The sequence below is a fragment of the Suricata suricatta genome, chromosome 10 (genome assembly GCF_006229205.1).
Source record: "Suricata suricatta isolate VVHF042 chromosome 10, meerkat_22Aug2017_6uvM2_HiC, whole genome shotgun sequence".
NCBI lineage: Eukaryota > Metazoa > Chordata > Mammalia > Carnivora > Herpestidae > Suricata > Suricata suricatta.
This window is the reverse complement of record NC_043709.1, coordinates 15164513-15190062: the sequence shown is the minus strand read 5'-3', so window position 1 is coordinate 15190062 and position 25550 is coordinate 15164513. Positions and strand designations below refer to the sequence as shown.

At 45.4% G+C, this 25550-nt stretch overlaps 1 protein-coding gene across 5 annotated transcripts in view; it reads left to right on the top strand.

Moving 5' to 3' along the window:
- POLR3B (RNA polymerase III subunit B) overlaps positions 1-24967 on the top strand; it is a 110851-nt gene extending 85884 nt beyond the window's left edge. For all 5 annotated transcript variants that reach the window (XM_029953953.1, XM_029953954.1, XM_029953955.1 and 2 more), the window contains 5 exons: positions 11439-11542; positions 12097-12263; positions 16122-16235; positions 19089-19262; positions 24181-24967. In XM_029953953.1, the coding sequence (XP_029809813.1) occupies positions 11439-11542; positions 12097-12263; positions 16122-16235; positions 19089-19262; positions 24181-24310 (689 nt within the window). In that variant the 3' untranslated portion in view covers positions 24311-24967. The remainder of the gene's footprint in view (positions 1-11438; positions 11543-12096; positions 12264-16121; positions 16236-19088; positions 19263-24180) is intronic.
- The last annotated feature ends 583 nt before the right edge of the window (positions 24968-25550 follow it).

The window sequence follows — 25550 nt, the reverse complement described above, 5'->3', positions numbered from 1 at the left end:
TTTCCTGTCTCACATTCAGGTCCTTCATCCATTTTGAGTTTATTTTTGTGTGTGGTGTAAGAAATTCATTCTTCTGCATGTTGCTGTTCAGTTCTCCCAGCACCACCTGTTAAAGAGGCAGTCATTTTTCCATTGGATACTCTTTCCTGCTTTGTCAAAGATTAACTGACCATACATTTGTGGACCCAGTTCTGGATTCTCTATTCTATTCCATTGGTCTGTGTGTCTGTTTTTGTGCCAATACCAAACTGTCTTGATGATGACAGCTTTGTAGTAGAGGCTAAAGTCTGGGATTGTGATGCCTCTCATTTTGTTTTTCTTCTTCAATATTACTTTGACTATTGGGGTTTTTTTTGTGTGTGTGGTTTCATATGAATTTTAGGATAGTTTGTTCTTGCCCTTTACTCATCAGCTCTCATAGCAGAATTGTTAGCTCTTGCCTCTTGTTTTTCTTAAAGGTCTGTACCTTAATTTTTTTCAACTCTTGTGTTAGGTTTAGAGAGGACGTGGAGGTAAACAGATGTGTTCCAGCTGCCATCTTGACTGGAAACCCCTGTGTCTGTTACTTGAGAATGCTCAACACAAGAGTGCTTGGTGTCCTCGGTTTTTTTCACTGGACTTTATAGAACTGAAGTTAAGTGCTGGTTTCAACAGCACATAAACTAAAGAAATGGCTACTTTAATCATTTCTCAGATTGAAAACTAACTTTAAAATGCTCAAAGCTCACACACTCAGAATTATGACATAAATGTAAGAATCATTAGAGGGATAGTAATTCCATTCTCTCAACTCTTAATTATCTGAGAATAGCTTATCTTTTGCCTGGGTCATTAGTGTAGTCCAAACGCCCTGAGGCATGAGTGTATTCAAAGGACCAAAGGAAGGTGGTTCTGGCCAGTGAAGCCTGAGGAGGGAGCACAGGGGAGAGAGCTGGGGGAGGGGGGGGCACACCCCACTGGAACTTGCTCCACATGAGCCGGGAGCCACCATTGAGTGGTAAGCAGAAGAAAAGCTCGAGGAGACCTAACTGTCAGTCTCAGAGGTCACCTTGGATTCCTATGGAGAGCGGATTGAGGAGAGCGAGGAGGGGAGCAGGGTGACTGTTTGGTGGTCCGGGCAGAGAGGATGGCGAGGTGCACTTAGGAGGAGCACCTGGCGCATGGCAGGAAGTGGTAGACTCCGGGCGTGCTCTGAAGGTCCGGCCAGCAAGACTTGCTGGTGGCCAACGTTTTGGGAGAGGAAAGGTACGAACAGAGGGAGAGGATGAGATCTGAGCAACTCTGATGTTTACCACGCAGGGGGACTGGGGACGAGGCGTTCAGAGTCAGTCAGGGGTTGAGAGTTTGGGCCTCAGGTCTGAAACAACTCAGGAGACTCTAAGTGAAGATGGTAGGTGGGTACTTGGGAGAGGTTAAGGCTAGAGATAAAATTTGGGAGTCATTTGCATGTATATTTATAGCACCTTTTAACTTTTGCCTATTAATAATTTATAAGCATTTTCATTCCCCCCTTTAACCTTTACAGATCAAGTCGGTATTGTTACTTCAGTTCTGTAGAACCAGAACGTGGAGACTCAGTCAAGTAGCTTGCCATGTCCAGTTCAGGATTTGAATCCAGGTGTTTGATCTGAGTACATTTCCCATTCTGTTCAATCTGGCTGGAGGTGGCTCTTGTCTCTTCTGATATCCTGCTACCACTCTGCTCCCGAGATTGCCATGGTCTCTGGGAACGCCCTCCTTGGGAGAGACAACCTCTTCTTGAAACTGAAACCTATTATTTCTTATATCTTTTGTGTATCTCCTCCTTGAGGTGGTCATTTTCTCAAAATTCCCCTCCCTGGATAAGCAGGTTTACATGGCTTCCCTCTGCCACCAATCTGGAGTAAATACTGTCCCTACATACTGTATTTCAGAAATGTCTGCCAACCCCCCCTCCCCCCATATTAAGACATACTCCTAGCCCAAAGCTGTATTTTTCAGGAATCCCTTCCTTTCTAGCATCAACTCATTGTAAAACACTGTCCCTGTTTTCTTCTTTGATCAGTCCTTTGGCCAGGCTCTCATGGCCTTGGTTAAAATTGTATCAAGAATTTGAGCAGATATGAACTTTGACCATCCTTCTGATTCCTCTGGCTAGCTGTGACAGAGCCAGCAAAGAGGGGAGCCGAGGGACAGTGAGGACAGTGAGCTGGTCTGGGACATTGCTGTGCAGCGGGCGCAGCTGGCGGTGTCTGCGAGGAGCCCCACGACCCGGCCCTTAGTGTGAGGTCCGGGGAGGAGTGGCAGGAAGTCTAGAACAGCTGGACGTCATGAAGGGACGGAGAAGGCAGCCCGCAGCCTCAGCTGCGCTCGTCTGTCATTGTCATGGAGCTAGCTGAAGGAGGTTCTAGAGTACGTGGGTCCTCAGGGCCTGTGTTGCATCGTGATTTCTGCCGTGATTTGTTTCCTCTTTGGCCCAGACACATGCCAGGGTAAGAGCGGTGTTAGCTGTACTTCCTTTTCACTATTGGCAGGCAGGACTGTTTGGAAATTGTATCTTTTCCTTTGTAGGGTCACCTGCAAGCTGACACATGTGTATTCTGTATGAGAAAATGTGAAGATCCGTTTGATTTAATATACCTTTACACCCATTTCTTTTTTCCTCCTGCATTTAGAGCATCGTATTTGTTATTTTTGGTGTTAAGAAACAGTGTGACCCTGCAGATTGATTTTTGTCCTTTGTTAGCCGTTAACTTTTACAAAGCTGTTGTTATTTTAGCAAGGCTTCTTCCGGTACACGTGCACCGAATGTGTTCATCGCATTTCCACCCCCTAGTGCTTCCTATAATTTCTTCTCCAACAATTAGAGGAGACTTCAAAATCCCGTTTCACAGAACATGAGATTCTACCCTGCTCAAGTCTGATCAGTTCAAAGGTGGTGGGTAATGAGTAGCTAAATGAAACAAATGTGCAGCGGAGGCTGTACCGTACTAGCATGTCGTGTGTCGTAACTGAAGGGGACAGAGCCGGCGGGGAGCTGCGGCAGGAGCGTCGCACCCAGTAGTCAGTTGGGAATGCTGTGTACTAAGCAGACGGTGAGGTAGCTGAGCAGAGAAGGCCCACGGAAGAATCAGTGTTTGACCAGGAGCTGTTAAAAAAAACTCAGCAGCTTCAGCAAGCGGGCGTCGCCTTCTGTGAGCTCAGGAGCGGAGGAGCATTAAGCAGAGAGCCACGTGTGGAGGGAGGAGGAAGTATTTCACGAAGGCAGAGGAGGCAGGATTTGCTCACAGCACACTCTTTCGATAAGGGAATTCCAACAGTCTTGTAATGAGAAATTTGGAGGGTGTTAAGTACAGCCCCCCCTTTGGGTCTTTGTGAGGCCTGTGATGTGTCTCCTCTCTAAATGCCACTGAGTCAGCCCCCCCCCCGCCCCCCAGAGGAGCTGGGTCTTGAATCAAGAAGCTCTAGGACAGTTCATCCTTTACTAGAATGCAAAATACTTCATACACACCGAAGTCTGGAGTTTGTTGTATTTGTTTACAAAGGAAAGAAAGTTTTGTTTAGTCTGTTTTTTATCTCAACTGGAGAGAAGTTTTAAAACCCCGAAGTTTTATTCTCTTTTCCAAGTATTCTAACCTTCTAGGTACCTTAGAAGGATTTGCGTGACAGAGGCAGAGGGATGCTGCATGGGACAAAACGGTGGTTCTGGAATGTTTTTTATGTTTTCTCATCATATTCTTCATCAGTAGAGTTGACAATAGAAAAAGACATTCACATATAATGTGATGGAGTCATATTTGAAACAAGACTTTTTATTAAACTCAAAATTACCTTTTTAAGCCTCTCAAATTTTGGTATGTAGAAGTTCTATATGAAGGGAACTCATCAAAGGCAGACATTTTTTCCTTGAGCTTTGTATTTTCTGATGGCTTCTGCATTTTTTAGAAGGAGAGGGGCACCTAGGTGGCTCAGTTGGTTGAGTGTATGACTTCAGTGAAGGTCGTGATCTCACGGTTCATGGGTGTGAGTTTTGGGCTCTGTGCAGACAGCTAGAGCCTGGAACCTGCTTTGGATTCTGTGTCTCCCTTTCTCTCCGCCCCTCCCCTGCTCATGTGCTGTCTCTCTCTCAAAAATAAACAAACATTAAAAAAATTACAAAGAAAGGACAAGCAGATTTCCCCCGTTAAATAAAAATTAACAGAAATTATCTATTAGCCTAGGGAGTTTGCAAGTTGAGTACCTTTAGTGTACAGGCAAACCAAATTATTTTCTTTCCAGATTTCCACCTACTTTTGCTACCATTTGCAATGAGGGAGGAAAAAGTGGACTCCTTTGATGAGGGGGAAAAAAAGCAATATATCACTTCTCTGAAGGAACATTTCTCAGTCTCTCATGTGAAAAAGGATTAGCACCTCCAACAAAGGTCCCGTAGATCACAGAATTGGGCAGCAATACCAAATAGTATTCCTGAGGAGAGGAAAAACTGTATTTGAGCAAGAGTGTTTGTCCTGGCAAACAGAAGCTTTTTAATAACTGCAAATCTGAGATAATGGCCTGCGCTCCTCGGAATCTCCCCCTAAATCCTCAGACAGCCAGTTTAAACAGAGCAGAGCCAACCTTTGTTTTAAAATAGGAGTACAGTCTTCTCAGAATACAGTGTTTTCACGGACTAGTTCGGAGTATCTGTGGGTCATAAAGATCACACATTCACGGATAAAGTGGTTTGGAAGATTCCTCTGTGACCCTCTCTTGTCGGCAGTGGCTGCCTTACAGGGCCACTTGCTTCTGTGCTTTGCATTAATGAAAGTCATTTAACAACTTGCTGAATTAATGTATTATGATTTTGGTTGAATGTTTATTAGAAGAAAAGAAGAACTACCCTGACTTCCTAGCACATTACAGAATCCTTATGCGGTTAGGAGAAAGAGGCTGTGGGAAGTAAGAAAATGCCAATTCTTGTGTGGCAGAAAGGCTGGGAGGAAAGTTCGTTGGTTAAACAAGCTTTGGTTAAAAACTTTGCTTTTCCTGGGTCTTAATTTATTTCCTTTTTCTGGATTCTGTTTTCTCATACCGAGAGAATGAAAACACTCTGGTTGAAAATCATAATAATAGTACCTTGTACACATGTAGCACTTGAGGCCGCCTAAAATCCTCTCTGCCAGACCAAAGCTTCAAAGTCTGGATGTCTTTGGCTCCCTACTTTGCTTGATCCTGCTTGAATGAAAGATTCTAAGTGGGAGGGGATAAGGGGGTCGAAGGAGCTAACAGTGTGAGCCCCGGAACGAGGGGTAGGATGCCAAGTGACCCTTCAGAATTTTGTTCCGAAAACAGATTCTGGGAACTCTTACTTTAATGTTAGAAATCAGGATTATTTTGTCCAGATGGACCCCTTCACTCTAAGAAGATTTTATTTGATTTACTTTCTTAAGAAAAATTTTGGTCTTGGGTAGCTAGTTAGTAACCCTCTGACCTTTCAGTAAATATCCAACTAAAGCTTTGAAATTAGGATGTTTAGTGTTTTATGGCCCAGAATAAAAATCTCCAATTCTGTTTCCAAATAGTGTAGCCTCAACACATTTTATTAAGCTCTTGACACATTCAGCCGTGTGTATTTTGTAAAGTTCCTATGGTTATTGTTTTACAATAGCTGCTTCCAGAAGCATTGTAAGGGTTTCAATTAATCAGCCCTTTGTGTGCTTCAGACTATGCAAATTTATCACATCAAACCATTCAACTGCTCATGGGAAAGCCGTGTAAAAACTGTATTGTCTTCTAGCGCCTCCTCTCATTTAGAGTGATGTTTTAATAAGAAAGCTAATCAAGTTTTCTTATGCATTATTTATCTGTTAACATGTAAGGAAGAGCCGAATTAAAATTATGTCAACTGGGATATGGCAAGAGATGTGATAGATCTGGAAGTGATTCAACAGCAAAACAAAGCTAATATGATTCAACAGTTTTTGTCTCCTTCCCTCCCCCTGGGGATTATTGAAGGTGGTGGTGTGAAAAATAAAAGAAGGTTAGTTCAATAACTGGAAAGGAGGGAAGGAAGCAAGGAGGAACCACCTGTGTTAGCCTTTACGTTTTGTTGTAAAGATTTACATTTCTGAATATATAAAGTCTTATCGAGATTAGTTCATTCACAGCAAAAACATGATTTACTTGATACAGATAATCAAGACGGAATACACCCCCACCTTCATCACTTAGTAAACCATTTCACCCTGGAAGTCTGCAGCTGGGGGCCTGTGACTCACAAAGTTGGTAGGGGACCCCATCCTGATAATGTGAGATGGTCTCAACGGCCCGGCCTGAGTGAGCTTCTCTTCGGCCCCTTCATCCAGCTCCTGCCCCTGCCCCCGCTCCTTCTATTCATTGGGTTGGTGTCTGCTCTGCTAGTTTGCTTCCTGCTGAGAGCAATTAGGTTTCTGATATAATAATAATTTATCGTATTTAGATGCTGCCTTTCTCCAAGGACCTTAAAGTACGTCTCAGACATTAGCTCATCTTTTCTTCTAACACAGTTGCCTCATGAGATGGGTGCTAATTATTCCCATTACAAAGACCAAACAACCAAGGCTCACCAGAAAGTGGTGCTTTCCCTCCCACAGGAACATAGTATCACTGGAACCTCAGAAAGTCGAATGAAGGTCCCCTGATTCCTTGATATTCTGCCTTAGATCTGAGAGTCCAGGGGGTGATGAGCGCTCTGTAGATGGAAACCACCCCCCACGCCCCTCCAAGTCTGTGAACCTCATTAATACCAGGTGTGGTAGAGCATTCGCTCCTCTACGAAACACTGTCACTTGCCCTCCACCAGGACTGACCGAGAAGATTCCCAGTAGCACTTCACCCTTCCTTCGTGCAGAGAGCGTTAAACTCTGCAGAGTAAATAGCTTGTCCAAGAGGTAACTTCCCATAGAAGGTGAAAGGAGATCATTTTAGCCTCTGATTAGTGTTATTTCAGCAGAACCCACTGCCCAATATGCTCTGCATCATTTGGAGCATGCGAATGTCACCAGCTGAATTGTATAAATGATTTTGCTTTCAGTATTCAGTCACCAACATCTGTACAGGACACCTGTCAGGTGGAGTTGAGTTCTGAGCCCCCTCCTGCCACCTCTGGCACAGCCCTCGTCCCAGAGCGTATGCTTGGTGACTGAGGTCAGGATTCTCTTTCCTCGCTCAGGAAGGGAAGGTCCCAAGATATCAGCATCAGAGTGACCTACATCATCCAAAAGTGCTTACACAGAGATGGTAGACTTGCTAAATAAAAACATGCAGTCGGTTGAATGTCCAACTCTTCATTTTGGCTCAGGTCATGGTCTCAGGGTTGTGGGATCGAGCCCCACTTATATGTGCATGCTGCCTCTCTCCTCTCTCTCAAATAAAAAAATGTTTTTTAATTAAAACAATTAAAAAGTGAAGCAGAGTGTGATATTCAAATGAGACCTGGCTATCAACAAAATAGAAAACCATTTGCTGGTCCATTCTCAACACACTGAAGTCACATCAAAAACAGCCCTCGGGGTGCCTGGGTGGCTCAGTTGGTTGAGTATCCGACTCTCGACTTCAGCTCAGGTTGTGATCTCACAGTTTGTGAGTTCAAGCCCCACATCAGGCTCTATGCTGATGGTTTGGAGACTGCCTGTAATTCTCTCTCTCTCTCCTCTCTCTCTGCCCCTTCAGCACTCGCTTGCACGCTCGCGCTCACTCTCTCTCTCTCTCTCTCTCTCGCTCTCGCTCTCGCTCTCGCTCTCTCAAAATAGATAAACTTAAAAAAAAAAAAAAAAGCAGCTCTTGAATTAAAGATGTCATTACAGTTTTCTCCTGCCAGTTCTACTCCCTTTCCTGTCTTGACATGGTACTAGGATGCTTTTGGTTTTCCCTTATCTTTTGTTTCATCTTCTTTTATTTTTTTCCATTTGAATTAAGAATGGTCCATTATACTAAAACTAGTTAAAAAAAAAAAGAAGCCAAAAATGACTTGTGAACAAATTATTTGCTGTTTAGAAATACTTTCTAAGAATGATTCATTGGATTAACTGAGCTTTCACTGGGTAAACCTATTCTTAAAATGATTTATATGTTGTTCTGTGAGGCTAGGAAATAGAAATAACAAATTGGCGTAAGATCCTCTAGTGCCTCAGGGGTGACACACAGCTGTGACAGTGGGTCCCCAGGTTTGTCTTTCCCACGTGGCTTGGGGGGGATCAGACATGTGGCTTTAGACTCCCTAACTTCTTCACCTTTACAATTTGAAATTAATACTGATGTTGATGGAATAATGCATCATCGATGGGGTATCTTTGGAACCATTGTGCTCTGACTTTGTGTTCTAGTTTCTCCCTGTTACTGATTTTCATCTCCTAAAAGGTCAGGAGTGTAGTCTGGGGTCTACTTCCCAGTTGGCCCCGATAAGTCCATTACATGTTCCGGGTCCTGTGAAACTGGTGTATTTGCATTTCACTGCCAGGAGGTTGTGCTATAAACAATGGGGTTGACACACCAGCGTGAGCCAGGGGGTGAAATTATATTTCAAAACCTGAAATGCTGTGTAAGCATTTAAGGTAGGGATCGGTAATTGTTTCAACAACAGCTTCCATTAGATATGGTTTATTTGTCGTCCATCGTCTTTTCCAGCATCCAGGGGAGTGTTAACACACTGGAGCGGACTGCATATCATTTACATTTTTAAATCAGCATTAAAGGAAGGCGACCATAACTTCTTAAGAGTTCTAAATGTTGGGAGAGATTTTACGCCTCCATCCTCAGGGAAAACAGTTTTAATGTTTCATTTGAAAATAAGAAAAGAAACCTTCCTTTGCTTTGATGAAGCCCTGGAATGATTCTGAAACCGAGAAATACCTTTTTAAAAAAAGAAAAGTCTGGTTCTAAGCCTGCCAGCCCTCTTCTCCCTGTCCCTAATGAATTCCGTAAAATACAAACTTTTAAAAATCATCTGTCTCATTTGAGATTCAAGATCATCAAATTCTGTCTAAATATTTTGTTTTAACTTCTAAGCTCATTATGGTTTCTTTGTGTTAACTTGTATTAAAATCTGTCAGCTATGACTGGTCTCATAAGCACAGTCAGCGGACCAGAATAAGTTAATTATTTACTTGTGTCACTAGTGCTCTTCATCTAATGAAATGCACAGCTGTGTTAGATCTGCAGTTGGATGTGTAGCTCCCATTGTTCCGCGAGTCAGCAGAGGGTAGAAGCCCCAGTGATGGAGAGCCCTCAGTTCTTTCTGCTGTTCTGGCTTTCTGTGTCGATTTCATGGATCTTTTATCATTCACTTTCACACAAAACAAACAACACAGGGCTGTCTGCTATGGGAACCATCTTGGCATATAAAAGGGTTTTCAGAGCCTAAAGTAATTTTAAGTTAGCTAAGATTTAATTTTTGGCTTACAGGTGCCCTTGATTCAGATGTGGCCAAAGCAGTTCCTATAATGGGATGAAAAAAAAAATCCAAAGTTACTTACGTGTGTTTTTAAATGCAACGTCAGAAAGGGGCTGATATAATTACTTCCCAAGAAGGAAAACCGCACTACATTTTAATCAGGTTTCAAGCAAAGTTATTAGAGATTCAGATTTCAGGGGAAGGAGCATTGCTTTCATTTTCATAGCAAAGTTAAGTTGGCTTGATTAAACGTGTCAACTAAAACTAAAAATACGAAATGCAAATCACCTCCCTCCACCCCCCCAAATAAATATCCCCTGCTTCCTCCGGAGCTGCTGCCCTCCTGCCCCTCACTCCCACCTTCTCGTGTGGAGGGTGGACGCCAGCTTCCCCCTGTGAACTGCTACACAATGTAGCAGTTTTGTGTTGGTTTTGTTTTGAAGGGATGTAGCCAAACCCTCCACCTCCTCACCAGCCAAAGTGACACTGTCCCCAGAGTGCGTCCCAGGACAGGCCTCTGCAGGAATCGCCGTTTTTAACATTTTGTTCACTGCTGCACAATGTTGTTGTCGGTGCACCTAGATTTACAAGTCGATCTCTTTCAGAGTAGATTTCCCAGTAGCCCTAGTGTTTGTCAGATAATTTCAGTGTGGACAAGATGGATTTTGGGAGGGAAGAAAGAAGGGGTCACACACTCTGCTTGATTTAAATTCTAAGACCTTGTAGTTGAGTTTGAAATAAACTGAATGATTGTTCCTGTTCTTCATGTAGCAAAGCATACGTTCTTTATAATAAACAGTATAGTTTCAACCAAAAAGCCAGTTATGGTACATACGTGCTCTAGAATTCAGCACCACAAACCTAATTACCATATCGTTGGCAGCCACTAGAAATCGGAATATTAATAACTGATACTGAAAGCACATGGCTTTCTTTCTCTTTAGACTTCAGTTGTTGGTGATTAGAACACCTCACAAAATCTTATTTCAAAATAGTTGCGGTAATTATGTAGAAATCAAACTGAGGAATGAAGAATTCCTTGGAGAGTAGTTCCTCTGCAGTCGGTGTACGCGGTGGACAACTGTATATACAAGGGAGAAGGAGTTTCGTCTCAGTAAATGTAAAAGGTTTTTACTTCTCCATCCAGTGCCATTGTACACTAGTTTTCCAATTTTAAATTATGTGGTTTGCGGCTAACAGTTTAAACGATGCCCCTATCCCTCCTACCAAGAAAATGAAATCAGAGGAACTAAGCAACAAAATCCCTTGTAGGTTGGAATAATATGAAGAGTAATGAAACACAGTTAATTTAAGAGACCATCAGTAGTGTGCATACAGCTGGTGGGTTTTTGTTCTCCTCTGTTTTCATTCTTAGAAGTAGGTTCTAATAACGGTCTTTTCTTCCAAGAATAATCTGGCGTTTAATTTTCTTGTTCAACTTTACAACTTCAATCAAAGATCACTTTGCTAATGTGTTATAAGCGGTAGGAATTAAAATGCCATAGGGCAGTCTAGGCGTGCCCAGGGAAGCCCTAACAAAAACCAGCCCCACCAGCCAGGTGTTAGCAAATCAGCCTCACACGGACCCTCCTTGTCACAGGTTTTAGAACCACAACGTGAACACACCCGTCGTTCAGGCGGTTCTGCATGTGACAGAGGAGTGGGATCCTTGTGGTTTGGCTACGCGGGTAGCAGATCGCAGACTAGCTGGCGAGGAGCGAAATCGCTGCTGACTTGAAGCTTCTGGGGCTGCGGTGGGGCCGGGGCCCCTCAAAGCCAGGGCTCTCGGGCCTCCGTGCACGAGGGGTCTGGCGAGCCGCCTGACAGCACCAGCGGCTGTCATGCCCGCAGGCCAGCCCACAGGCTGCAAAGCTGTGAGGACCCCGCTTTCGAATTTTATATCTGGCAGGATGGTTGGACATTGCCTTTTGACTCTTGATGGAGACCATGGAGAAGGCAATAGAGACAGCAGCCAGGAGCTCCCCATTCAGTACTGTAGTCTTCTTCTCCACTGATGTCAGTTACATGGCACGGGATCTTCTGCCCCCAGGTGTTTGCGGCTTGATCGTCCCTCAGGAAGACATGCCATTCTGTGACTCTGGCATCTGTCCGGACATCATCATGAACCCACATGGCTTCCCATCACGGATGACGGTCAGTACGTTTTTCAGAGGTAGCGCTTTTCAGGAAGACGGCAGGCTCTGGGTTCATGGGGAGTGTTGGCCATGGGAGGCTGAACGTTCTTTTTAGAAAGGGCCCTTTGACCCTTTTGGCACATGAAGAGGTTCCTAGCCCCTGACATGCTAGGCTGCTCTTCTCTAGGGAAGGAGTGCAGAGAGTGTCTGCCCTTCCCTCCGGGAGCAGTCTTTGGGGGATGCACGTGCCCCTCAGCAAAAAGAGCCTCTTATGTTGGCCCTGCTGCGTCTCCCTTCCATGGTTACTGCTTTGCAGTCCTGGCTCCACCACTTACCGGCTGTGCGACTTGGGAAAGACACTCAGCCTCTCTGTGCTTCAGTTTCCTCGTGCGTACAGTGAGGGAAGGAATAGTGCCCATCTCCTGGGGCTCTGGGGGCATAAATGTGGGTCCCGCGTGTCGCACAGTAAGAGAGCAATGATCTCGCTGCCGTCTCAGCTTTTCGGGGAAGGAGGCTGCACTAAACAGGATTGCTGTGCCCAGGACGGTGCACTTAGGTTGTTCAACCCCGCAGGTGGGAAAGCTGATTGAGCTGCTGGCCGGCAAGGCCGGCGTGTTGGACGGCAGGTTCCACTATGGCACTGCGTTTGGAGGCAGTAAAGTGAAGGACGTGTGTGAGGACCTCGTTCGCCACGGTTATAACTACTTGGGGAAAGACTACGTTACATCTGGCATCACAGGGTAAGTGCGTTTTTAAGACACTTTACAGTAAAGCGTGATTTTATTAGACTAAGAGGTAAGAGCCCTTGTGGTATACCTTAGGATAAGCTTTACTGCTTTAAGAAATCGGGCACAAGGAAAGCTGACCTTGCGATGGAGGTGTTAGCCAAAGTACAGGGGTGATCATTTCGCAGCGTGTAAGTGGATCAGATCAACATGTTGCGCATTTTAAACTTGCTCACAGTGTTAAGAAGTTAGTTATATCTCAATAAAACGGCGCTGACAGGAGGAAATCCAAATTCAGAAAACTGACAAATTAAGGAGTATTATTTTTCCTGGTGAGGTGATCATTTAAAAAGTAGAAAAAAGTTCATTTACCAAAATAGGATATCTATACAACTTTTAATTGTATATAATCTCAAACTCCATAACCACTGAACTTTCTCTGCATTAATAGGATGAATATCAGATAGTGCTCTGACAGCCTGAGGCCTGGCATTTGTGTATTTGTTCACTGGTGTGTGAAACATCTAACATATGCTAGGTACTAAGTATATAATGATTAAAAAAATAAACACAATCCTTGAACTAGGGAGCTGACCACTCAAATTTGTTACTAGACTTACTGAAAAAATAAGACACAAGATAACTTAGCAAGACCTACCCTGACTTCTTAATTTAAAACTACGTCTCAGTGTATTGCCCATTTCCTACCTGATTTTTCTCTGTAGCGTCGTCATTATCAGACACCCGTGTGATAATGTTGCCTAATACTATTATCCGTCTCCTCTGTGAGAGCAAGGCTTGTCGGTTTTGTTGACTGTTTTATTTCCAGTGTCTGCACACAGCAGGCGCTCCATAAATATTTGCTCAATAAAGGAACGAGAACAAACCAGTACAAATAGCTCCCACCAAAATGAAGGGAAAGAATGGGGTAGGAGAGGTCTCTGAGGAGGTGGGTGTATCAGCAGGTAAGGAGGCTGAGAAGCGTAGACTGCGTGAAGAGTGTTCCATGCAGAGAAGGGGGTTTGACATTTCCAAGGGCCAGACCTCCACTCACCTGAGGTGCGGCCTCAGAAGGGGAAGCACGTTCTCCTGGGCCGGGCACTGGCTCCTCCTGCTACCCTGGGAGAAAGAGACTGGCTCTGGAAACTTGACTCACGTGGTCTTAAAGGGTCAAGTCAGTTGCTTAAGTTAAGACACACATGGGGCGCCTGGGTGGCTCAGTCGGTTGAGCATCCGACTTCGGCTCAGTTCTTGATCTCACAGTTGGTGGGTTCGAGCCCCACATTGGGCTCTGTGCTGGCAGCTGGGAGCCTGGAGCTGGCTTCCGATTGTGTCTCCCTCTCTCTCTCTCTTCGTCCCTGTCCTGCTCATGATCTGTCTCTCTCTGTCTGTCAAAAATAAATAAATGTTAAAAAAAAAAAAAGACACACATAGTGTTTTATGCTGGATTAGACTCTGGGACATGGTGTTTATACTGTTTTTCTCAGGCTCCACCCTGTTTGAGCACAAGCGAAACTGGGGGTGGAAGTGTGCGTGAGGACCCAGGGCTTGATTTAGTGCTGCCTGTTAACCAGCCAGATGGATTACAGTAGTCAAAATCTGTATCTTTTAAAACTCCTGAGTGCTTTCTAGAATGATCTATCCAAACTGTGATAACATAGGTTCCCTAGGTGTAGCGTGCCTGAGCCGTTCTAGAAAAATGCACTACAGGAAAAGTAGAATGTTCCATTTCCAAAGTGACTCACTGAAGTGGCTGATGTCTACTTCAAAAATTACAGTTGTCATGGCACAACCAATGGTCTCGGTCTTTGCTCCTCGTCCAGAAATAATGCAGAAGTTGACCACAAAGTGCAGAACCAATGAATGGATTTGATGGACCTTCTGAACACCATTTTACTAGAAGATGTGGATGGCTTATGCTCCACTTCCGATAGATTGCTTCAGGTTCTGTCTACACCACCCTCCGCTGTGCTCCAGCTAAAGTTTTCATGTGTTTGCCGTTTATCTCAGCGGCAGAGTTTGAGAAACATCAGTTTAGCTTGTTGAGTTGAAAGTTCCCCAAAGGGCTTGCAAACACATTCACCCACCAGCTTCACCCCTCACCACATCCTTGAGCATAACTAGGAGGGAGTGTTACACACAACTCTCCTCAGCTGGGGATGGAGTGGCATTAGGTGACAGGGTTCCGTAAATCCTACCACGAGCAGCCGTGCTGTGAGGGATTGGAACCTTGTTTACCAGAGCTGGCAAGAACCTCGGTCTGACCCCCTTGTACTAGGAAGACTGAGATAAAGAGGTCACGTAATTACTGGGTGACCGCACTGGGACAGGAGTGGTGTCTCCAGACACTCTGTCCATTTTGCCCTGCACCCCACTCTGTGTCTTCCAAGAATCCGGCTGTCCTTCAGCCTGTGCGGTGGCTGGGCAGCTAGAAAGTGGTGGACGACAAGCCAAGCAGGAAGGGCCAAGGGCTCTGATGTACCCCTACTGCATAGCTCGCCACCTTTGCTCTTCCCACTCCCATGCCGTGCCATTGCCCAACGTCAACGTACTGGGTTCAAGATGGGCCAGTGTGGCAGGGAGAGCCCTGGATTTGCTGCATTTCCCTTCCCACACTGATAAGCCACTCGGACCCTCTGTGCCTGTTTCTTCCTCTTAAAAATAAGCATGACAGCACCGTCCTCCCTGATGGCGTATGGAGTAAAGGCACAAAGTGGATGCCTCCGCTCTTTAGAGGAGGTTCTGGGGCAGCTCAGATTGTGTAGAGTCCTTAACGCCCTGCCTGCTGTTGCTCCAAACTAAAGAAAAAAGGCTTCTTCTGTCAAAGCACTGAAATATTCACTAGCTTTTACAGTTTTTACTACAGTTTTTTGAAAGATGCATTCAGTCAACTGTTTTAACGGACATATACTGAGCACTAGTTATGTGCGAGGTGGGGTCAATATTGCTGGAGCCACAGTGGCAGAGGGGACAGAATGCTTATGCTGAGTTTACTTCAGGTGGGGAAGACAGGCAAAAATCAGGGAAATAATAAATGTGGATTATAATACCAGGTGGTGAATAGTGCTCTGAAGAAAACAAACCAAGGTAAGCATTGAGAGAGTGTGGGGGCACAGTGATGGATTGGGAGCAGGACCCCTCTTTAGATAAGGTGGTGAGGGAAAGGAAAGTCTCTGAGGAGGTGAATTGCTTGACAGCCAGGTGAATGCCTGGTAGAGGAATGTTTTAGAGGAAAGAGTAAGTGCAAAGGCCTGAGGCAGACAGGCTTCCTACATTTAAGGAGCAGTGAAGAGGCCGGTGTTCCTGGAGTGGAATGAGCAATAGGGAAAGGGAACAGAAAGAGTCAAAGGTGGGCAAGAACCAGATGATGTTAGGCCTTATTGATCTGCTACAAAATTTGGATGATACAGATTCTGAGTGTGGTAGGAAACCATTGGTATTTAGAGCAGAATGACCTGCTGTGTTTACACTTTAGAAGGAATTGCTCTGGCTTCTCTGTGAAGAGCAGATTATGCAGGGGTATGAGCAGAAGCAGGGACTGTGTGCAAGAGTCCAGGCAAGAAAGGGTAGTGGCCGGACAAGGGCGAGGACAGTGAAGAAGGGACCTTCCTCTACATACTTTTTCACAGTCTGTTTCAAGTTTTATTTCTTAATTAAACAGTGTGTCTTCTAATGTATCCATGGTATTTTTATATTTTCAGATCTTGCCTTTTCATTCAGTGCACGCTGAAAATCATTCTCTCCCATTCATAAACCTGTTCTGAAGCAGACAAGGCCCTGCCCGTGAGGGGTTCTGGAAAAGGCTGTCTTTTGTTAGCCCCAACTTGAGCTAAGGCTGTCTCTTGAGCCCAAAACTCTGACCTTTTCTTTCAGCGAGCCCTTAGAAGCATACATCTATTTTGGCCCGGTGTACTATCAGAAACTGAAGCATATGGTGCTGGATAAGATGCATGCCCGGGCCCGGGGACCGCGCGCCGTTCTTACCAGGTAAGAGAAAGGCATTTACAAAAAGCATTTATAATGCAGTCGAATCTACCCTGCTTTGCCCAGATATAGCAATAAGCTGACTCTGTGAAGTTTCTCTTTCTCTGAGATGTCAAAATTTGTAGTGCTGGGCATCAGCAAAACTCATGGACGTCTGGCTAGCATGAAAAAACAGCAGCCGATTCAAAGTCATTTCATGGGCACAAGAGCAGAGCCATCGTAGGTCTTGCCAGTAGTCGCCCAACATAGCGCTTGACTGTGTACGTGTTTGCAAATGTGGTCTTCTTCCAAAAGGTCCGTATATAAGAGTGTAGACACACCCGTCCACCCACCATAGGCACACGTGTGGGTACACCTGCGAGCTGCCGTGTGTACACGGAAAACATATACACACTCGGGGAGCCCAAGCCACAACTCACTGCTTAAAACTTCTGTTAGTGGAGCGTAGGGCACCTGTACTTGCCTGCTCATGAGAATAAGCTCCAGGAGGTCCACCTGCCCCGTTCACCAGCGTGTTCTCAGTTCCAAGCACAGTGTCTACATGTTGATGAAGGGGGATAATTGTTGGAAAGGAAATTGCAGGTCCTGTTTCACGTGTTCTTAGTACTTAGTTCTTAGTACTACTTTACTTGTACTACATCACGTGTGCTTAGTACCAGTTGGAGAAGCATAGTCGAGGGCAGTGGTTCTCAACCACAAGCAAGTTTGCCTTGCAGGGGACATTGGACACTGTCTGAAGATATCTTGGGATGTCATAACTGGGTGTGATGGGGAAGAAACTACTGGCGTCCAGTGGGTAGAGGCCAGGAACACTGCTACATACCCAGCAATGCACAGGGCAGCTCCCACTGCCAAGAATTATCCAGCTCAGCATGGTGCTCATGCCGAGGTCGAGCAACCCGGGGCTGGGAGAGGGAACGTAGGCCTCGAGGACCGAGAGACAGGGGTGTGAACTCAGCTCCGCCTTGTGGCTCTGCCGTGAGCCTCCAGCACACCACTTAGCTTCTTGCAGCTTCAGCTTTTCTCCTACAGGAAGTGCTGACACTAACGCCCATTTCACGGCGTGCTGGTGAATGTCAGGTGCTTGAATATAGAATATACATATCATGCCCATCCATGGGGGATGCTCAATAAATAGCCAGTTCCCTGTCTGCTTCACTGATCATGGCTTAGATGTTACACTTGGGGCCAGGGTTGGGGATGAAACAGCTAATGTGGGAGTTTACATTTTTAGACCAAGGGAGACAGGTAGAGGACTCAATCCCGTGACCATTGAAAACCGAGCAGATGCACATGCCTGTTGAACTGATAGACATATGTGTGCTCAAAATTGCAGAAGAGGGAAGAGAAGTTGAGATTCTCAAGACACCAGTGACCCCAGCAGGGAGACTTCTGCTTGAGTTGGGAGTATCTCTCCCCTGCTCGTGGTCCCTCCAGGACCTCCATGTCAGTTACAACATCCCAAGAACTGTTTCAGAGTAACAAGTGTCAAAGCAGTTTTTGTTTTGTTATATAAAAAACTTACTACTTAATGCATGCTGTGGGAAGACTGCCAGGAGTGTATTTACCCGGATGTAGTCCCTTACCTCACTTGTTTAAATTCAAGTTCTGGGTTCTGCCCACGTGTGATCGGACCACCTTCCCTTGTCCAGTGGCCAGGGGGAGAGGGACCCTCTTACCCCACGTGTTCTGTCCGCAGGTAAAGACATACATAAGTTGTGCTCAGTGAGGAAGTTTCTACTATGGTGTGCTCATCTAGACTATTTGTAAGTTTTTTATATGTAAATTGTCTTCCGACAAATAATCTATAACCTAAATCTAGTTCCTAATGTAACCTTTAGCAACAGCAAAAGGTAAAATTTCAGCACATGTTGGCTGCTGCTGTTTACCTTTCTCACTCTTTGGAAATTGGCAGCAATGGTAAAGAGCAAAAGATCCCGTGGGATAGAGCCAATGAGAGTCTGTGGTCCGCTCCTGCCCAAGGGCTGTCGCCCCGCATCAGCCAGCCAGGGAGCTCACTTTTTCTTCCCTAAACGTTACATCATCACGGCCTGGGTGGGGATGCCTGTGTGGTTTCAGAATCCCTTGATTATATCTCTGAGTCCTGGGTTCTTAGCCTTTTTAAAGTATTCTCAAGTGCAGCACATAACACTGGCCACAGGGGATCCATTCAGGGGACTCAGCTGCCTGCCAAAGAGCCCCCTCTAAGGAGTAAGGGAACATTTTCGTACCTGTAGGGGACACACAGGACTTCCCCAGTCATTGGGGAACTTCCCATCTGGCTCAGGCACTCTGTCCTTCCAGACCATTCCTTTACTTTATAAAAATCCATTTGCTTCATTCCATGTTTGTTTCTTAATAACATGGAGCTTCTCCCTGGAGCCCTGGCGATAACTACTGGGGACCCAGTAGTTCTGCTTTGAAATAACACTTTGAAATAACAGAACTGAAATATCCCAGAAAAGACTCAGAAGACCATCTTCCTGACTTGGGGACTGTGTCGTCCTAATAATAATGATCTCGTGATGGTAGTCGTCTTGTAGCTCTGCTGCTTTGTATGATTATATATTAATTTATTATATCATACAATGTTACACAATTATTTTTTATTACCACTCCATAAAAATAACAGTAGCAGTCTAACTAGTATTACATCTCCTCTCATTTAAGACTCTTTAGGAGCCTTAAATTTTATATTTTGCAAATGCAGCTGAGCCGCTCCCTCCAGGTCACCGTCTGGTTTGTGATTTGGACCCAGGTGAGCCCTTCTCTGAAGCCACGTGCTCTTAGCCAGCATGCGATGTGGCTTTGTTTGTTTAATGTAAAAATGACACCTTTCTCTAACTTGTTTCAAAGGCAGCCCACCGAAGGTCGATCTCGTGATGGCGGCTTGCGTCTAGGAGAGATGGAACGTGACTGTTTAATCGGTTATGGAGCCAGCATGCTTTTACTGGAGAGACTGATGATTTCAAGTGATGCCTTTGAGGTTGATGTCTGTGGGCAGTGTGGACTTCTGGGGTATTCTGGCTGGTAAGTGGATACCATATGTCCCTCACATCACACCCTTACCTCTTAAATCACAGCTCCAGAATGGCCCCTGGCGCATACCATCTCTTCTCCATTCCAAGAACTGGGGATTTCATCTGTACCTGTTTAGTTTGTCTCCTTCATTTTCTGCTTTCTACACCACTAGAGTTTAAGTACCCAAGGAGTATAGACTTTGTTTTCTTTCTCATATTATCTCGAATGCCTTTTTTTTTTTAAGTTTGCTTATTTTTTTTTTGAGAGAGAGAAAGAGTGGGGGAGGGATAGACAGGGAGAGAGAGAATCCCAAGCAGGCTCCACACAGTCCGCGCAGAGCCCAATATGGAGTTCAAACAACTGTGAGATATGACCTGAGCCGAAATCAAGAGTCGGACACCACCCAAGGTGCTCCTCAAACACCTTGTGTCACACTGTTCACCTGTAAAAAATCCTAGCCAATTCACTGTTAGGTATGGGGATTATAGCATTTTGTAACTAGAAGCTTTTTTTAATTTTTTTTAAAGATTTACTTATGTTTGAGAGAGAGCAAGCAGGGAAAGGGCAGAGAGAGAGGAGGACAGAATGTTGGAAGCAGGCCCTGCACTGACAGCAGTGAGCTCCGTGGGGGACTCAAACTCACAAGCTTTGAGATCAGGACTTGAGCTAAAATGGATGCTCAACCGATTGAGCCACCCGGGTGCCCCTATAACTAGAAACTTTTTAGAGAACGTGTGTCAAATGCCCTTATTCAACCTCAGACCCAAAGAGTCGTGCGTGCATTGCTCCGGGTCATACAGCAAATTGGCGACCTAGGCGGGACCGGCACCTGGTACCCTGACCCTTGTCTGTATGCTCTGGGTAGCAAACTGCTCTGCACTTGGACTGTGAATTCCACGATGGCAGCGACTAGGTCTGTCTCCGTCATTCATTCGACAGTTAGAGACTGCTAAGTGCCAGACACTGTCTAGGCCCCAGGATACAGGAGTGAATAAGATCGTGAATGGTTGCTCACAGGGAACTTATCCTCTAGTTCATCCTAACTGCGTTCTGTCTTGTTTACACCTCGTCCAGCCGGGGCCTGGTGGTGGCTTAGTGAAAAACAGTTGCTAAATGATAACTGCCCAGTCCAACTGGTCCCAGTCCAGAGCCCCGACTCACCCTGTAGGCAGGAAGGCCTGTAGCTCGCCCGTCTCGGCCTGCTTTTCTGTAAGAGACCAGGTCTCACAAGATCTGAAGCAGGTGCTGCAGGGACAGGAGAAGTCTTGACTCCTTCCCCACCCCTCCCCTGCACTCCCAGAGCCCCTTCTCCCTAGGGAGGCGCCATCCCCTGGTAGATAGAATTGGGCCCAGATGAGATCCTTGCCAAGTTTGAGGGCTACCTGGGCCACCTTTCCCCCACAGGCTCCCTTCAGAGCGGACACTGCTTGCTATCCTAAGCTTCCAGTCTCGTGGTTATTCTGGATAAAGCCAATCAAGAGTCAGGGGGAGGGGCATCTTAGGACATGGTGTATGCACCTTGCTAGGCTCATGACAAAACCTTGTAGCCAGTTATTTTATGGTCTTGGGTGTAGAAGAGTTGATGAGACTTGTCTGAAGAAATCACTTCATTTAAAAACAAGCAAAAGGTGGCCAACTGCAGCTCATTCCTTTCCTGAGGGTGTGCAAGTGGGTGACATTATTGTTCTAAGCATAAGCCTGGCTCTTTCTTATATCTGTGACTGGGAGGGGGTCTCAATTCTGAGAGGTCTGTTCGTCTTCTGAAATGCATATTGAACTTGCTTTCTATTGTCCTGGTCGGGTAACAACAGCCACACAAGTGTAACAGGAAGGTGCCCGGGACCAGGTCCACTGAGATCTTCCAATTGGCACAAGGATTTTTAAGTAATTTACTTGGGAAATGTGGTACAGTAGGGTCATTTTATTGATAATAGGGATCATAAAGCTTGAATTTCCAGGGTGCCTGGGTGGCTCAGTTGGTTAAGCATCTACTCTTTGTTTCGGCTCAGATCATGATCTCGTGGTTCCTAGGATGGAGCCCCACATCGGGCTCTGCAATGACAGTGCGGGGCCTGCTTGGGGTTCTCTTTCTCCCTCGCCCTCTGCCCCTCCCCCACTCACTCATTTGACCTCGCTTTCAAAGTAAACTTTAAAAAAAATTTCCTTTCCTTTTCCATCCTCCCTACATTTTTTTCCTGTCCACCCCCCTCACATCCAAAAAAGAGAGAGCGAGCAAGAGTGAGCAGTAGACCAGATTCACTCACGTACTTTGAAAACCTTCCCATCTCTTTCGCTGAATATTCAGGGAAACTAATGAAAGCAATCACTGATCCCAATATTATTCTGTTAAAGTCTTCTTTCCTGCTTCATTTTCTGTCTCATCTAGAGATCATGTGATGGCACTGCCTGATTTCAAAGCTCATGTGTTCTTTTGTGTATTTTAATAGCAATCCTTTGAAAGGGGGCTAAATCAGGTTACACACCTTAAGGTCTTTCCTATAATTAAACAGACCTGGATATGCTGTGTGTCTGACTTTGAGTGGCCTGCTTGTCTGCTTGTTGCCAACAGAAAAACATCCTAACACAGTGTGGTCATCTAGCCGCGTCCGCATGGGCCGCGCTGGCAGAGGGGCATAATGATGCCGTGGCTCTGCCATCATTACCTGCCCGCGCGGGCGGGCTGTGCGGGAGGGGCACGGCGTGTGCGGGAGGGAGTCGCTCTTTAATGAACAGCACAATGGAGCCTGAGTAATTAGAGCAGTTCAGAACCTCGAAACTGGCCTTTTGTCAGTGATTTGCACATTAGTAAGGCATTGCTATGGGGATGTTTACAGCAAGACTTGTTCTGCAGAAGACATGATGGGCATAAGTCACAAAAGAGAGGTCCGGAAGGAAAACTGCGGAGAAAAGAAAATCCCTATTAAGATAATTAGCTCATAGAGGACATCTTAGTGGACGGTTATTTCTCCTGTGAAGCCACAGCCGCCGCCTCCTTTTGCTGCCTTTGCCCTAAAAAGTCAGTTTATGTAATTGCTGTTGTGTCAAGTTTCTTCCTTTTGAAATCGTTCAGACACAGGGTAAGGTAATTTAATACCTTTTAATTTATCTATGTGCATAAATACATACATGCAATAGGAGTGTTATTTTAACTGATGGAGAAATATTTAATAATAGAGAAGGTTAGTGGGCTTTCTGGGTTATGAACCAGCAAGTATGGAAATTTTTGAACAGATATGCCTGGGTTGAAGTCACAGAGTGACATGGACAGAATCAGCAAGAAGTGGCTCCAGTTAAATCTATTTCTTGAATTTAATTAAAGCATCAACATGATTCCCGAATAAAGGACGTCAGCCGGGCACATTGAAAACATAGTTCTTACACAGAAATGTGGCGCCAGGTGGCCCGGCCAGTTAAGCAAGCGTTCGGCTCAGGTCAGAATCTCGCGGCTTTGTTCCAGCCCCACATCAGGCTCTCACTGGCAGCACAGAGCCTGCTTGGGTGCGCTCTCTCCCCCTTTCTCTGCCCCTCCCCAACCTGTGCTCTGTCTCAAAATAAATAAGCTAAAAAAAAAAATAATGTATCAAGAAAGCCTTTAGGAAAAAAGTCTGTTACATATGACTTTGGGAGCTTCATATATTTACTGAAGCCCATCTGAGGACCTCCTGTTGAGCAGGCTGTACAGCACACTTCTTTTTTGACTCCATAGTGTGTCCTTACCTTTATATTTCAACAAATATGCGTCGACATCATCATTTTTAATGGCTGCTCAGTGTGTCTGTATAAATGTCCTATAACTACAAACCAGGGCCCTCTTGGACATTTGAGCAGTCTCCTGCTCTGTGCTGTTGGAAACCATGAGCATTCCCAGGTGCTCATCTTTGCCACTTTGTGATTAATCCAGTAATATGTACGTTTACATTTTTACTTATATTGCGTTACTACCCTCCCTGATGGCCTTTCCTGCTCACGAGGGAGTCCCCTCCAGTTCCTCGTCAGCACTGACCCCTCTAAGCCTCCGTCCATATTCCTCTTGCACTCATTTACCCACCCTGTCGACCCCCCCAGAGCCTCGAGGTACAGGACAAAGTCGTGTTGAGGCCCTGTGTCCATCTGAAACCTCAGAGGATAGTTCCCTTTCTTCCTGGGGACTGTTCATCATTTGCAGCCATTGATTTAAAACCCAGGTTTAGTGAACTGGCTCTTCCTGAAGGAAGAGAAAAGAAAACCTTCTTTGGCATAGCAGGCATACTGGTTAGGAGCACGGGCTGCTGTGGGGGCCAACTGGGAATGTGTGCTCACAGGGAGAGCATGCTGCAAGTATAGTAGTTTCTCCTACTGATAGAGTCCAGCTCGAAGAGCGCCGGGAAAATAAATAGCATTTGATTGGACACGACATTTCATAGGAAAGTCTTCTCTTCCTCATCACACTTCAGGTGTCTCGGGGACAGATCACATCATAATTGTTGAGCATCTTGCCTTGAATAGTACAGTATAATAGATTTTATCAAATACATGGGGATTGAACCGATTTATAAACCTTCCCACAACGAAAAAGTCTAAATCTGAATAATCTCAAGACAGCTCAGATTTCTGGGCCTCATTCAAAACTAGTAAATAGGCAGATGTTCTGTATTTTAAAGAGAATGGTCTAGAAGCATGGTAGTAACTGATGAAACTTACATGCTTTTAAAACTGCTGGAGTGTTATTGTTTTAGTTTCTTCTTTTGCTTCCTTGGATGCTGCTTTTGGGGAGGTGGGGTGCTGGGGGCACATACCTGTGCATATTTGATGGTGGGACTGAACCTTGACAAATAGAATAGAGCTGATGGGATGGTGGCAGACTTTTGCAGAGAAACTTCACACTTCTGCATGCAGGCCTTGGTTTCCGAGTCCTCGTCCCTCTAACACATGCGGACTTGGGTTTCAGGTGCCATTACTGCAAGTCCTCGTGCCACGTGTCCTCCCTCCGCATCCCGTACGCCTGCAAGCTGCTCTTCCAGGAGCTGCAGTCCATGAACATCATCCCCCGGCTGAAACTGTCCAAATACAACGAGTGAGGACGGAAACTGTGATCCTTTAAAGACGGCAATCGCTGTGCCCGACGCAGTGGAAAGCAGAGGGGATTGAGGACCCTGCTCCTGTGAATGTCTTTGACTGTTCTCCCTTAAAAAAAAAAAAAAAAGAAAAAAAGAAAGGGGAAGCTTTCTTTCACTGAAGTTCACTGAAGACTGACTCCACAGCCTGGGTCATTGAGCCTCGGGCCACGGGAGGGATACCACCACTATGGACCAGGAGGCAGTCTCTCGTTCCTGTACTGAATTTGATTCACAAGTGGATGTGACTTAAAAAAATAAACTTTTATTTATGTTCTAGAATCTTGAAATCAACTCCTTAGACTTTCCTCCTTAAAAAGAACATTTTGGGTTAAATTTCCCACGATGCCTTCCTGGCTAACAGAACTCAAGACTCTTATGAGCCCTGTAGGGTCTGAATGAAGTCTATTGGAACGTTGGCATGGCCTCTGTTGAGAGGGCTGATGGGAGCAGTGTGTGAAGGGAGAGGAGGGGGGAGGCCCAGAGCAAGGAGGGAAGGGATGGCCTTCTTACCCGCTACTGTGGTGGGTACCTTCCCAACTATTGAGGCTTGCCTTTACATGCGTGCACATTTTCATCTTGGTGAAATGTAATAAATGTATTCCTACCATCTTAAACTTACCAAGGATGTCACCTTCTCTTATGGACCCGATGGCTACTCTTTTGAACCTCTGCGATCATATTGTTGAACCTCTGGAAATAATCCCATGGGTGCTTTGTGATTTATTTGTGCTTTCCCTCCCTGCCAGGGTGTTGGCTGTCCATTTTCTTTTGAATCTGACAACTGTCGTCATTTTTATTTTTTGTCTGTTATGAATCTCTCTGCCTTGAAGGCAAGTAAATATTTGTACTAAGGATTGTTTCTAAAATAAGTCAGAAAAGCTTTGAATCGTCTAGGGCTCCGTCCCAGCATGTCACACTGACCATGTTTCGTAGAAGGTTAGGAGGTACCATATTCCACCAAGAAGCAAGTGCCAGTGTCAGATAAGGTTGGGAAACTAGATGTAAGTTAAACGTGCCCAGAACTTTTTCAGAGCCATGACCGAGCTCTCAGACTGGGATGCAACAGAGGAGGGATGTGCCAGGAGCCAGGCTAGTCATTGACTTGAGAGCCCAGCCTGGACAGCACTTCGTCCTCACAACAAAAGCTCTGATCCGGTGTAAAAGTCCTAGAGGCTTCACAGGCAAAGCTGAATGGGCGAGG